The following is a 13239-nucleotide window of genomic DNA, read 5'->3' on the forward strand; positions in this document are numbered from 1 at the left end:
GCCGCCTTGGGGCGCACCAGCTCCGTCAGGCAGCTCACGTTGCATTTCCTGTAGATTCTCTGCTTGTTCTTCGGGGACGTGTGGGTCTCACACAAGCTGTACAGTCATCGGCAGAAGTGGGAATTTGTGGGGCTTCTTTACCGGGTGCGGGTTGTCTTCTATAATTGTGGCATTTTCTCATATTATTAATTCAAATATTTACGCTCCCATTAGTCTCACTTATTTTCTTTGTGGGCTCTAATTACCCAGATGTCGGACCTCTCACATGGATCGTGGGGTGAGGAGTGGCCAGTTATGTCCTCAGGGGGACTGGCACACAGCATGGAACAGCCTGAGGTTTCCTTAGACCGGCGGTCGGCAAACTGCGGCTCGCGAGCCACATGTGGCTCTTTGGCCCCTTGAGTGTGGCTCTTCCACAAAATACCAGAAAATACCACGTGCGGGCGCGCACATACAGTGTGATAGAACCTTCGTGGCCCACGCGCAGAAGTCGGTATTTTGAGGGAAGAGCCACACTCAAGGGGCCAAAGAGCCGCATGTGGCTTTTGAGCCTCAGTTTGCCGATCACTGCCTTAGGCTGAGCGCAACTGTGAGTCCTCCCCACCAGGGGACGCCGATTCACGCAGAACCTGGGCTCTCCCTGAACACGTGCAGTCCACCACCCGCCAGGAGGTGGCGCCTCTAGGCTTCCTCTCTGGACGCAATGGGTAAAGCGACTGCAAATGGCAGTTTCACTTGGATTTGGATTGGTTTTAAAGACGAGCCGGGTACAGGAAATTCGTGCACATTAAAAGCGAATTAATTAGAGGAAGTATGTTAATATTGCTATTTGCCCTTTCTCTATAATAGAAGTGTCAGAGATGAAAGAAAATTAGTAAAATGTATATGAAAATCTCCCTCCTGTCAGAGTCTGGGGTGCACTGTGGGACCTAGAGTCAAGCCCTGCCCACCATCCGCAAGCGCTTCAAAAACGCAGGAGACCCAGACCTGGCCGGCCCCACCCCTGTCAAGCCCCTCCAGGCGGGGGGGCACTGCCTCAGGTCCCCTGTCAAGTCCTGCCGAGTGGGGGCGAGGCCTGAGGTCCCCGGTGCCAGCCAAGCGCCATTCAGCTTCAGTTCCCTGCTGTTCAGTCATTACGTTATGGCATCCGGGCCAATTTGCATGTTCCTCTATTATTAGTATAGATTCTCACCCAGAGATATTTTCCCATTGATTTTTAGAGAGAGTAGAAGAGAGGGAATGATAGAGAGAAACATCGATGTGAGAGAAACACATACTTTCGTTGCCTCCTGCAGGCACCCCAACTGGGGCTCGGGCCAGAGTGGAGCCTGCAACCGAGGTACGTGCCCTTGACTGGAATCGAACCCGGGGCCCTTCTGTCCACAGGCTGACGCTTTATCCACTGGGCCAACCCGGCCAGGACCAGCTCTTCTCTTCTTGACAAAAGAGGCCTTTCCATAGCCCTGCCCAGCGGACTTAATGGCTGTCTCTTCCGGTGTCACACCCACAGAGCAGCAGCCAAGAAACTGAGGCCACCAGGGGCCCTGGAAGCTTGAGACACAAATGCCGCTGAGCCCGGGGAAGTGTGAGCGTGGAGGGCACAGGTCCTTGAGGGGCAGCAGGTGACCAGCCTGGTGGTGTGGAAGGACAGGAGGAGGCCGTGGAGGAGGAGCCGGGAGGGAGGAAGGTGACTCAGAAGTGCCTTCTTGGAGAGGAAGGTCAGGGTCTGCATGGACATCTCCTGTCAGGGGATCATCTGACCGAGACCCGGGGCTGAGTCTTGTACAGATGTGATCATTTAATTCCTGTTATTTTCTTGTAAAGACAGAATCGCCTCCAGGTGCTGACACTCAGACAAGTTAACGGCCTCTCTCCAGCTAACTCAGTCCACATGAGCCCCAGGTAGAAGGGGGACCCGCACCCCAAATCCTGATGTTGCTGAGCATTCCCCTGCCCCCTCCCTGTGGCCCCGGGAAGGCATCAGGGCCCCACAGTGGTGGCTGCAGAGACAGGTTCCACACTGGACGTGGGGAGCCGGGCTCGCCATCCCCCATAAGCGACACGGAAACGATCTCCCTGCTACCAAGGCCCCTCCTCTCTGTCACTACCATCCAGTGTCGGAGACCAAGGCCGTCAGGACAGAAACAATGTCCAAAGGAGAGTTAGCGGGAGTGGTGTTTCCTTAGAAACACCCCATAAACGCACTTCCATCGGCTGCCACAGGTCAAAGCCCCCGACCCCATGGGAATCCACATCACCTGGGCTGTGTCCACAGCACACACTGGACCTGGGGTTCATGCCTGCTCGTCCTCCTTTGAAATCCCCCCACAAAACCCACCAAATATTAAACACTAAACCATAAAGTGGTCTTCCAATCCACAACGTGATATTGAAGAACAAAGCAGTACAGTCCCCAATGCTGTGGGAAAAGAGAGTGGCAACATCTGGTAGAAGTATCTGCATTTGGATGGAGAGCAGGTGGGGCACCTGCTGAGACATAAGCCTGGGGAGTGAGGGCCGAGCATGGGCTGGGGAACTCCTGTAGAGCGAGCGGATTTCTGTGCAAAGGAGGAATGCGGGGGGGGGGGGGGGCAGAGGGGAGTAGAGGGGGCAGGTATTGAGACCGAAACTCAGGAGCCCTGTCCTCCCAGTTCACAGGTTGATGCTCAACAGCTGGGCCAGGCCGCCCAGGCGGCTCTGTTTCATTGCTGACCTGTGGGAAGGACAGAGGACACTGAGCCCCACAGAAAGATTGAGTTCTGGCAAGAGTCAGAGGACCAGAGGAAGGAGACAGTCTCTGAAGCTCAGGTCCCCCTCCCCCGGCCCATGGCGTGGGCCCCCCTCTGCAGCTCAGAGCACAGAGCAAGAAGCCAGAGCATCGCTGGGTGCAGGAGGCTGCGGCAGGCGCTCTGTGGGAGGGGGAGGCGTGTGCAGCAGCTCACACGTGTCCCGGGAGCCTCGGGGCCTGGATCTCGGGGCTCAGTGCACAAGGGCAGGGGCAGAGGCAGTAGCGTGGTGCGTGCAGTTGGTCAGGCGGGGCACATGGCTGATCTGGGAGCCATCAGGGACCTTTCTGTTTTTGATGCTTCTTCTCAAAGCGAAATGCCTTTGATCAATGCGTCTCCTAATGCGCTGGAGGGGGCTGGTGTCCATGTTCTCTATCCATGGGGGGATCATTTATTGGTCACACAGAGGCCACTGTACTCATGGCTTCCATCCTCAGTGGCCTAAATGCAAACATGCCTGCCACATGATTGTGCGGATGTGAAAAGCATGAACCATGTCACTCAATTCCATGCACTGTTAAGAGTATGGAACTACCAAGAGCCAGTGTACCCAGTGGTCAGAGTGGGATCATCCAATTATAACTCCGCAGATCCATAAGGGACACACTCAGGGGGCAGACTCAGTGAGCACCAAAGCCCCACTGAAGCAAGTCTTGCCCCAGAGGGGTGTCTTCAGCACAGAAGTTCTCCCACTGCAGACACAGCTGATTCTCACAGCCAATTGGCCTGGAGGTCAAATCCTCCCTGTGTTACCTACAACAATCAAGGCTTAACTACAACAAGACTGTGCACAAAGCCCACAAGGGGGTACACCAAGAGTGTCCTCCTCAGGTAATTGGGGAGGCTGAGCCACTGGGCCCTAGAGGACATCTAGCACAGAAAACCACTTTATCAACACAGGGAAGCATAAAAAATGCTGAGACAAAGAAACAGGACACAAATGACAGGAGGAAAGCAAACTACTGGATATAGAGTTCAAAACCACACTTTTAAGGTTTTTCAAGAACTTTCTAGAAACCGCCAATAAATGTAGTGAGATCCTCAAGAAATCTAGTGAGACCCTTGATGTTGTGATAAAGGACCAACTAGAAATTAAGCATACACTGACTGAAATAAAGAATATTATACAGACTCCCAACAGCAGACCAGAGGAGCGCAAGAATCAAGTCAAAGATTTGAAATGCGAAGAAGCAAAAAACACCCAACCGGAAAAGCAAAATGAAAAAAGAATCCAAAAATACGAAGATAGTGTAAGGAGCCTCTGGGACAGCTTCAAGTGTACCAACATCCGAATTATAGGGGTGCCAGAAGAAGAGAGAGAGCAAGATATTGAAAACCTATTTGAAGAAATAATGACAGAAAACTTCCCCTACATGGTGAAAGAAATAGACTTACAGGTCCAGGAAGCGCAGAGAACCCCAAACAAAAGGAATCCAAAGAGGACCACACCAAGACACATCATCATTAAAATGCCAAGAGCAAAAGACAAAGAGAGAATCTTAAAAGCAGCAAGAGAAAGAAACTCAGTTACCTACAAGGGAATACCCATATGACTGTCAGCTGATTTCTCAACAGAAACTTTGCAGGCCAGAAGGGAGTGGCAAGAAATATTCAAAGTGATGAATAGCAAGAACCTACAACCAAGATTACTTTATCCAGCAAAGCTATCATTCAGAATTGAAGGTCAGATAAAGAGCTTCACAGATAAGGAAAAGCTAAAGGAGTTCATCACCACCAAACCAGGATTATATGAAATGCTGAAAGGTATCCTTTAAGAAGAGGAAGAGGAAGAAAAAGGTAAAGATACAAATTATGAACAACAAATACACATCTATCAACAAGTGAATCTAAAAATCAAGTGAATAAATAATCTGGTGAACAGAACAAACTGGTAGTTATAATAGAATCAAGGACCTAGAAAGGGAATGGACTGACTATTCTTGGTGGGGAAAGGAGTGTGGGGGATGTGGGAAGAGACTGGACAAAAATCGTGCACGTATGGAAGAGGACTGTGTGTGGGGAGTGAGGGCGGAGGGTGGGGTGGGAACTGGGAGGAGGGGAGTTATGGGGGGAAAAAAGAGGAACAAATGTAATAATCTGAACAATAAAGATTTAATTAAAAAAAAGAGTATGGATCTAAAATGACCTGGGATCTATCACTCAACATTATTTTAGTCTGGCCAGTGGTTGAGCATCGACCTGTGAACCAGGAGGTCACGGTTTGATTCCCGGTCAGGGCACAGGCCCAGGTTGCAGGCTCAATCCCCAGTGGGGGATGTGCAGGAGGCAGCCGATCAATGATTCTGTCTTATCATGGATGTTTCTATTTCTCGCTCCCTCTCCCTTCCCCTCTGAGATCAATAAAAGTATATTAAAATTACTTTGAATGAGTTGTCAGCCACGGCTAAGAGTCCTTCTTTAATTCCATTCAAAGCAAGGACAGGGAGGCCACCGTCATAGAGTTCCACAAACGTCACTGATGCTGCTCGTTGGCACGAGAGCTGTACCTGTGAAGTGCATGCTTGCAGGTCTGACATGACGTGTGCGCCTCCATCATGTAACACGGAACAGGATGTGTGTGACCGGGCAGGGGCCCATGGGAACCAGTGTCTCCAGAGGCTATGTAGACGGCACAGCCCATGGGGACATCAGGACCCAGAAGTGATACCTGAGGCGCCTCCATCCCCAGGCACCTGGGGACCAGTTAGAGCCTGAGCGCTGGAGGGGCCCTGGGATCCAAGGGTCGCAAGTGACCAGTGCCTCCTGCTGAGGACGGGAGTACAGAGATCTGAGGGCCTCAGGGACATTATCCCTGTCCGCACCCGCCCCCTCCTGTTCCCTGACTCCAGTTCCCAAGGTGAAGGGTTAGAAAGTCACAATAAGCCTCGTTTAGATGTGACCATTAAACGGTCAATTAAGTGACTGAAAAGTAACCAGCTGGTGGTGACGGAGAGAAATCCCAATAAAACCAGAGCCAAATTCCGACGCCCATCAGCCCGGAGGGTAAACCAACACTCCTCCTGGCAGAGCCGGTGAGATCGCCTGATATTGGCCTTTGGGATGAGGCGGTCTGTTCTGTTCGACTGTCAGTCACATTTTTCCATTTTGGTGCATAATTGTAATGGCTGACGCTGGCTGCCAGGGACGGCGCCGCCCATTTGTCCTGGATGAACCCACTTGTCCTAACGTACATCTGTGCTGTCCCCTTATTTCCAGATGAGGACACTGAGGCAGAGGGGTCAGCGCCTGCTGGGGACCCCACCAGCGGGAAGCTCCAGAGCTGAGCTTGAACCCGGGAGTCTGGCCCTGAAGATGGGCTCTTGCTCTCAACCCACTGAGGGGACCGTCCCACATTTGAAAGAGAGACCCAAACGGCCTCCAGGGTCTCAACAATGTGTGAAGCTGCCGGTTAGGCTCTGATCTGGGGGGATGAACCTGCAGAATGATACCCGAAGAGTGGACTTTAAATGCTCCAATGGTCCCTCAGGGCAAGGTGTGTGCGTGGTGTTCTTAGATCCCTCGTCCCATCTCTGAGGAAATGTTGGTGATTTCATGCTTAGTGTTTGCCTGCTTCAAGTGTGTGGACGTCAGTGTGTTTTTGTTGCTGCTACAGTTCCTGTCGCCAAGGGGCACTGTTTCTGTTAGGTCCACGGTGACAGGTTTGCAGGAAGGATTGCTGTCCCTGGGCTGATCCTGAATTCAGCTACAGCATCAACTTTCATCTGTTCTCACTGCGTTTCTCACTAGAGTATCTTAGATTTCTCTGATGGTTGATTATTTATCTATATACTAGTGGTCTTTTGCATGAAATTTGTGCACATTAAAAGGGAATTAATTAAAGGGAATATTTTAATATTGCTATTTGCCCTTTCTCTATAATAGAAGTTTCAGAGGTGAAAGAAAATTAGTAAAATGTATATGAAAATCTCCCTCCTGTCAGAGTCTGGGGCAGGCTGCGGGACCCAGAGTCTAGTCCCCACTCACCCACGCCTGCCTCAAAATTTCAAGAGACCCAGACCCGGCCAGCCCCACCCTCATCAAGTTCTGCAGGGCGCGTGGCTCAGCCTCAAGTCCCCAGCCTGGCGCTGGTTGCGGGGTGCAGCTTCAGGTCTTCTGTCAACCCCTGCTGGAGGACGGGGCACAGCCTCAGGGCCGCCATCAAGCCCTGCTGGGCGGGGCATAGGTTCAGGTCCCTTGTCAAGCACTGCCAGGTGCGGGGAGCCACCTAAGGTCCCCCGTGAAGTCCCGCTAGGAGGGGGAAGTGTGGCCTCAATACCCCGGCCTCGCCTCAAGTTCCTTGGCCCCAGCACGAAGGCGCGAGGGTGTGAGCGCATGACACCCATTTGCATATTACCTCTTTATTATATAGGATTATGACCAACTTATTGATTACTTTTTATATGCTTCCCCACCAAGTTTGAAGAGAATGTTTTCAATAAGTTGAGAGCCTCTGTGTTTACTAGTCTTTATTTCACAGCAGCTTTCAGTTCACAGAAAACATGAGCAGAAAATAGCGAGAGCCTGGCCAGGGCCTCTCAGTGGTTGAGCGTCACTCTGTGCGCTGATGGGTTGCCGGATCAATTCCTGGTCAGGTCCCATTCCAGCTGTTGCCTGAATGCCTGTCCAGCCCGTACAGAGGCGCCCGCTGGGTGCTTCTCATGGCCCTGGTGGGATTAAAACACAAAGAGAAAGCAGAGAGAGGTCCCACCTCGCCCTTCCTTCTGGACACATGGAGCCTCCCAGGGTCAACACCAGGCCCAGTGCTGCCAGGACCCCGGGGTCTCAGGTGCTGGGCCGGGTGGGATGAGAGGGCGTGTCGGTGACAGGGAACTGCCCAGCTGTCCTGCCGAGTGGCCGGAGCTCCTGTGCATCCCCTCCCTCGGCAAGGACGCGTTACTACCGCCCCGCACCCCCGCCAGCACGTGGTGTCAGTCAGTGAGCTTCTCTAAACAGAGAAGGAGGAGAAAGCACTGAGCAGGTGGAGGAACGAGGTTGGCATCACTGAGAGGACGGGATTGAGTCAGAAACCCGGATGCAAGCAGCTGAGCCTGAGTGTCAGTGCCATGCACCTCCCTTCCGTCTGACAGGTCCCCCTGCCCGACACCTGTCAGAATCCTGTCTGTGCTGCGTGGTCTCAAGCCCGCTGCCCTGTCACCTGCTTCCCACAGCCTGTCTCCGAGTCGGGCGGCCTCCCTGTGCCCATGGAGCAGCGGCCCACGGTCGGCACAGGTGGGGGACCAGCCCTGTGGGCGCTTCTCCTGTGGAGCCCGATGAGCACAGGGGCCCCCTCGGAACCGACAAGTGAAAGCGTCCCCAGGACACGTGGGCGTTGATGGATCTGAAGTTGTGGGCATGGCTTTCCACAGGCGCTCGAGCAGGAAGGGGGCAGTGGGAGGGTGGGCCTCCTCTTGGCACTGTTTTCTCTGTGGAGGCGGACACCACGGACTGACTCCCTCCACTGCCCTAAGCAGCCCTGGCCCAGCGGGCACCATTTTACCCTGAGGGTGCGGCCCAGCCACACTGAGAGCTCATTCACTCGGGGTCACGCATCTCCCGCAGGGTCACGTGCTGGCCCCCTTCTTGTGCCAGGCCCTGGGCTGAGGGAAGAGCAAAGCGGACCCTGTCTGCACTCAAGGAGCTGAATCCCAGGCGCTCCCCTCCATCCACAGGGTGCACACTTGTGACCCTCCTGCCTCGGGCGGGGCCGAGGGAGCCGTGCCCGGTGCCAGCAACTCCCGCTCTGACCAAGTCCCCGGGCTGTGACGCTGATGGATGGCATCAGCCGTCCGTGAGGAAGGGTGGCTGGAAGCCAGGCCTTGTGACCTGCCCGTCCCCTGTGGCAGGACCAGTGAGGCTCCCTGGGTACAAATAGCCCTGGGCTCCCAGGCTGCTCAGTCCAGCTCCTCAGCGCTCACGGTTTGCTCAGCTGATCGCTCAGCCAGGAACCATGAAGCTGGCCCTGTCTCTGCTGCTGGTCACGCTGGCGCTTTGCTGCTCTGACGGTGAGTGTCACGTCCACTCAGACACCATCAGCCGGGAAGGGCCCTTCTCCGGTCCAGGTGACTTACATGGGGAGGGGGGACGGTCAGAATCTAACCTTTCCCGCGCCCTGTGGACCAGCCCCCAAAGCCCAGCACTCGGGGTGTCCGATCCCGGGGCTCTGGAACTTCCACAGAAACCCCTTCAGGCCAGTGTGGGCGGTCCCGTGGGAGGCCCCACTGCCGCCTGGTCTGTGACACAGAAGCAGCTGGACGGAGTCACCTTCACGTGAGCCAGGGTCCTGCCCCTGCAGCGCTGTGGCCTGGAGCACAGGCTGCATCTCCCCAGGCCTCTCCTCCCCGCATCCCAGCGCCCAGGAGAGAAGCTGGGGCGATGGCGGAGAGGAGGTGGTCCGAGGCCGCCCTGGTCTCACCGTCGTCTCCTCCAGGGTCTCTTAGGTGCCAGGTGAGCCCAAGGCTGTTGGACTCCTAGGTTCAGACTCAGAGAATGTTCCAGCAGGAGAGGGCTCCGTTCAAGAGGAGCAGTGCCGCCTGAGGCTCAGAGTGGCCAGTGTCCACGTGGCTCTGAGACCCAGAGGCGCTCAGGCGCCCCACAGGCCCCCCCCTCCTCCAGGGGCCCAGCCAGGACGTGCAGAGCCAGTGGGAGCACTGGGGCCGCCACTGCCCTTTTCCCGGAGAAGGTGGCCAGTGGACTGCAATGCTGGGCGGGTTCTCACACGCTCGGGGCTGAGCCAAGTCCTTTGGAGTCTCTTCCATCTGACTTTCTGAACCCCGTCCTCTCTCCCCAGGTGACTTCTGACCTGACCCTCCACCTCCCTGCAGAGCAGCTGTCTCCCAGGTGGGAGGGGCCTGGTGGGCACAGTCCCAGCTGCAGGTGCTGGCAGAGGCCTGAGGGTGGGATGGAGAATCCAGACCCGGAAGTGGTTCCTGCAGGTCTCAGCACAACCCACTGGGTGGAAAGTCATTCCTGTGCCCCCTCCAGGGGATTCTGTCCTCAGGGCGGAACCAAAGAGCTAGTCGTGGTCTAAGCCTCAGTGTCAGGTGTGACACTCACAGACTTCCTCGGTGAAGCCTGAGCCTTCTCCCTCCCATGACATGATCCCAGTTTTAGACTGAGCCTCCAAGGGCATCCTCCATCCCTTAGGAGCGTTCCTCCCTCCTCTCCGCATTTACTGTCCCCCTCTGGGCCCTCTGCCAGGACCTGACCCTACCCTTCCCTGGAAAGACTGAGGGCTAACGGCTCCCTCCCCCAGTAGCCAGACAAAGGCAGGTGAGGCTCTATTGAGGGGCAAAGCTGAGTCTTTGAAATCCAGGGACAGTGACTGGGGCAAAGCAGGGGACTCTTGGGAAGGCCTGGGTGTACTTGCTAAAGGGGAAGACTGACCAGGGGTGGTCACCTGTGCTCCATCCGGGCTCCGCTGCGTGCTCTGTGACCCGGCGCCAGTGAGGATTTGGGGAGATGCATTGTCCTGGGCACAAGTATGGGAGGAGACCATAAGTCCCTGGGGTTCCTGTCTAGATCTGAGCTCAGGGAGCCGTGGGGAAAAGTGACTTTCCTATATCCAATGTGTTTCTTTTTCTTCTCCTCCAGCAAATGCCAAAACCTGTCCAGCCCTTCAAAACGAAGCGAGAGCCTTCCTGTTGGACATTAAACCGCTCTTTCATTCCATCCTCAAGACTTTTCCGGCACCTGAACCTGCCTACCATTCCACGATGGCTGTGAAGTATTGCGTAGATCGGATGTCCTTTAGCAACAGACACAAAATTTACGACGTTGTGGTAACTCCATTCTCCTTCTGCATAGAGGCTGCTGCTCAGCTGCATGGCCAGGCGGGAGGAGGGCGCTGCTCTGGGGGGCACAGGTGGGGGCACCGGCCCCTCTGCTCACCTCTGAGAGAGGGGGCCGTGGCCAAGGGTGGATGGTGACCCGACACCCGCTGGGCCAGCCTCAGGCTGCACAGCCTCTGCAGGCCCCTCCCTGGGGTCCGGGTTCCCCACGTGTCCTGAGGGGGGACAGCCAGGGCCCAGGCGGTGATGGTGAAGGGCCAGACACTGCTGCCTCCCTGCCTGGGAGCATTCTGGAGGGCGAGGTCCCTCACTGGGGGCAGGAGACCCTGTCCCTGGGGAACGCCATGGGGTGGGGGTGCAGGGGGAGGCAGGGGAGGCAGGGAGCTGGCCCCGCCCCGTGAGGAGGGAGGCAGGCGGGGCTCTGGCAGCTTTTGCACAGCCAGGACCAGTCCCTGTCCCCTCCCCCTCTCCCTCCTCAGCCATCAGGCCAGAGGGCAGGGCCCCTCCCAGTCTGTCCTCTGCAGCCACAGGGGGAGCTGACCGCCTCCCTGTCTCTCTGAGGAAATCAGACACTGGGGGGGAGGGGGTCTGTCTCAGCTCCTCCACCCCTGAACCAGGTCGGGCTTTCAGCAGGAGTCCCCACGCGCAGGGCCTCAGTGTGGACATGTCAGTGCACCACCAGGTTGCATGTCCCCGCCGGGGCTGCAGATCTTTGCAGGCAGATCCTCCCGTGGTCCCCCCACCTGCCCAGCCCGCCACCCCCACCTCGTCCACTCTGGAGTGAACAGTCCCGTCCTGGGACCTGGGACTCAGAGAAAGCAAATTCCGGGCTCTCGTTCCCCCGTCCCCCTCCTGCTCCATCAGAAACCCGAGGCCACTCCTCGGATCCTAGGCGTTTGCGTCCGGCCGTGGCCATGGCTCTTCCCTGACGTGTCAGCTGCTGGTCCTGCACCGGGACCATTGAATCCACACCTGCACCCTGTCTGCCCGCCGCCCAGCTGGCATTTGCTGGTTGCAATGCCTTCTGCGTCTTGGTTGTGAGCACACGTTGTGCCTGGGGCATCTCCAGGGCAGCGGGACTGACAGCCCTTTCTCTCTCTCTGTGTCTATTTCAGGAGGCTATAGTGGACAAGTGCAACGAATAGATTCCACAAACCCCACCTACGAGGGCCCCTGCTTTCACGGATGCCCTGACCTTCCCTGGAAAATGTAGAGGTTTCAACGTCTTGCTTCAATAAATCACTTGCCCTGCACGTCCCGCTTGTCTTGTTTTATCCCAGTCTCTGGCCGGGGTGGGGGGGCATCATGAGGGGCCTTGGGTGGTGACAACAGAGCGTCACGCTGACCCGATGGGCAGTGACCTGGCGCCTGAGGGCGCGGATCACAGGGGAACGTTGGCTCAGGGCCCGGCCCGCGTCTCTGCACAGGCCTCCCAGGCCCAGGCCCTGCATGAGCCACGCAGGCTCCCACACCTCCATCCCCGAGGGGCCCGCTCAGCCAGCCGCACAGCTGAGAGCTCAGACTCCTTTCCAGCGGCTGCTGCCAGGCCCGCCGCGCACTGGGTCAGGGCAGTCTGTCCCAGGGGCCAGGACAGGAGGCTGCGGTCCGTCACCCTCTGCCCAGACCCCAGGGTGCGGAGGCCCGCTGGCTGTGCAAGTCCAGGGGGAAGCTCTTCCTGGCGGCTTCCCGCGGGGAGGCGGATGCAGTCCCTGTCTGGCTGCATGGGCTCCAGGGCCCCCTGAGCTGCCATTGCGCCTCCTTCCTGTGGAACCTCTGCCTCCTCCTCCCCCACATGTGGCTGTGGCAGAGAGCAGGCCCAGGGAATCCAGGGTGTCGCCCACACTCAGAATCCGTACCTTTATGGCAGCTGCCAAGTCCCCATAGAGAAGAAAGGGAAGTCCAGGGCTTAGGGCATGGAACGTTTGGGGCTTATGGCCCCACTGCAGCTCATCTGACTCCTGACACCTGTGAGCCACCCCGTTTACCTGCTCGGCCCCCCCTCCCTCGCACAGCCTGTCCTTTCCATCTGCACAGCCATGTCATCGTCCTGCCCTCGTCCCTCCAGGCTTGTGCCCAAGGCTCCTACCCGGTCCCCTGGGGTCGGAGCTGCCCTCCCTGCAATGCCCCTGAGCATCCATCCCACAGTGACCTCCCACAGGAGAGGGGGGCCCGCCTTCTGCACCTGAGAGCCTAGGCCATGGTCCCCCATGTTTCCAGGAAGAGGACGTCTCCTTAGTCCTCAGCGTCTCCCATGACAAAGGGCACATCATGCCCACATGACTGAGAGCAGAGCCGATGGTGCCATGTTATCAGTGATGCCCCTGCGGCCACAGTGAGTGTGTGTGTGTCTCATCGGGAAACACGCACACTCAGTTGCCTCTTTTCTGAAGCACAGGTGTGCTCAGTCTACAGCCTGTGCTCGGTGGACGCAGGATTCTAGAGCTCTTGCCACAGCCTGAGAGACACAGGCTGGGGTCCTGCCGGGAGGGCCAAGCCCCCCGCTGGTGCTGCTCACAGGGCCTTGCACTGAAGCATCCATCTTATATAAAAACTGCTGTTTGAAATTTTAACCCTGCTATTTTGGCTTCTTTAAATGCTTGCTTGCTTAAATAATAAGGAAAGTAAGACTACTCCCATCCAGACAGGCCGTTAACTATGCCCCAGAC

At 56.5% G+C, this 13239-nt stretch overlaps 1 protein-coding gene across 2 annotated transcripts; it reads left to right on the forward strand.

Moving 5' to 3' along the window:
• Positions 1–8629: 8629 nt before the first annotated feature.
• LOC118649093 (secretoglobin family 1D member 2-like) lies at positions 8630–11826 on the forward strand. Of its 2 annotated transcripts, none has more exons than XM_036295895.1 (3): positions 8630–8788; positions 10377–10564; positions 11689–11826. In XM_036295895.1, the coding sequence occupies exons 1-3, from the start codon at positions 8734–8736 to the stop codon at positions 11716–11718; spliced, it is 273 nt and encodes a 90-aa protein (XP_036151788.1). In that variant the 5' UTR covers positions 8630–8733; the 3' UTR covers positions 11719–11826. The 2 variants fall into 2 exon arrangements, with proteins under 2 accessions (XP_036151788.1, XP_036151787.1); XM_036295894.1 differs by having other exon boundaries at positions 8660–8845.
• The last annotated feature ends 1413 nt before the right edge of the window (positions 11827–13239 follow it).

Source organism: Myotis myotis, unplaced genomic scaffold, assembly GCF_014108235.1.
Source record: "Myotis myotis isolate mMyoMyo1 unplaced genomic scaffold, mMyoMyo1.p scaffold_m19_p_27, whole genome shotgun sequence".
NCBI classification, from domain to species: domain Eukaryota; kingdom Metazoa; phylum Chordata; class Mammalia; order Chiroptera; family Vespertilionidae; genus Myotis; species Myotis myotis.

Coding starts and splice junctions, on each gene's coding strand:
- LOC118649093 (XM_036295894.1), top strand. CDS start 8,734: ATGAAGCTGGCCCTGTCTCTGCTGCTGGTCACGCTGGCGCTTTGCTGC. Junction 8,846..10,376: donor AGGGCCCTTCTCCGGTCCAG/GTGACTTACATG, acceptor CTTCTCCTCCAG/CAAATGCCAAAACCTGTCCA. Junction 10,565..11,688: donor ACAAAATTTACGACGTTGTG/GTAACTCCATTC, acceptor TGTCTATTTCAG/GAGGCTATAGTGGACAAGTG.